Source organism: Penaeus monodon, chromosome 32 (assembly GCF_015228065.2).
Source record: "Penaeus monodon isolate SGIC_2016 chromosome 32, NSTDA_Pmon_1, whole genome shotgun sequence".
NCBI classification, from domain to species: domain Eukaryota; kingdom Metazoa; phylum Arthropoda; class Malacostraca; order Decapoda; family Penaeidae; genus Penaeus; species Penaeus monodon.
The window spans coordinates 37,056,083-37,056,700 of record NC_051417.1 but is presented as its reverse complement, the minus strand read 5'-3'; the positions used below and the strand labels follow the sequence as shown (position 1 = coordinate 37,056,700).

The 618-nt window shown below is 51.0% G+C and overlaps 1 protein-coding gene across 2 annotated transcripts in view; it reads right to left on the bottom strand.

The window, feature by feature from the left end:
• Positions 1-618, bottom strand: part of LOC119593338 (glycine-rich RNA-binding protein 10-like) — a 3,089-nt gene that overhangs the window by 686 nt on the left and 1,785 nt on the right. The window contains exon 2 of one of the 2 annotated variants that reach the window (XM_037942265.1): positions 12-254. In XM_037942265.1, the coding sequence (XP_037798193.1) occupies positions 12-254 (243 nt within the window). The remainder of the gene's footprint in view (positions 1-11; positions 255-618) is intronic. The other variant, XM_037942264.1, reaches the window with a different exon arrangement.

Here is a 618-nt window from a genome sequence, read left to right as displayed (position 1 = left end):
TTCTTGGAGCCCTTGCCGAAGCCAAACAAACCGCCTCCGAATCCACCGCCCCCCTTCTTGGATCCTTTGCCGCCGCCGCCGTATCCTCCTCCACCGTACGTGGGCATCCGCATCACGGGCATGTAGCGGACTTGGCTGTATCCTCCGCCGCCGCCGCCCTTCCGCTTCTGGAGCTTCTTGAAGGGATCGGCGACCGGCTCGCCAGCGGTGAACAGCGCCGAGACCACCACCAGGAGGGCGATGATCAGGCGAGACTGGAAGGAAAGAGCTCTGAAGGTTCTGCGTTCCGACGGAGGCCTTTGCTCGAACCCTCTGAACCCCAGTAGCCATGGGAGATAATGGGAAGGCAATGGTAATGCTTATAAATTCATAAATTAATCGATATATCCTCCATAGTTTCCTATTAAGATATCAATTAGATATGGTAACAGTGGATAATCAGCGATAATAATGGCATAGCCATCATTTACGATGCTTCTAAGCGTCTCAAAGTGAACAGGATAAGAACGGTTCGAAGATGAAATTTGATGGATCACTAACTTCGAAACGGTTCGGCCAGGAAGAAGAGAAGTAACAGATAAATTGTGAATGGGAAGAAACAAACGGAAAGCGCTGTCA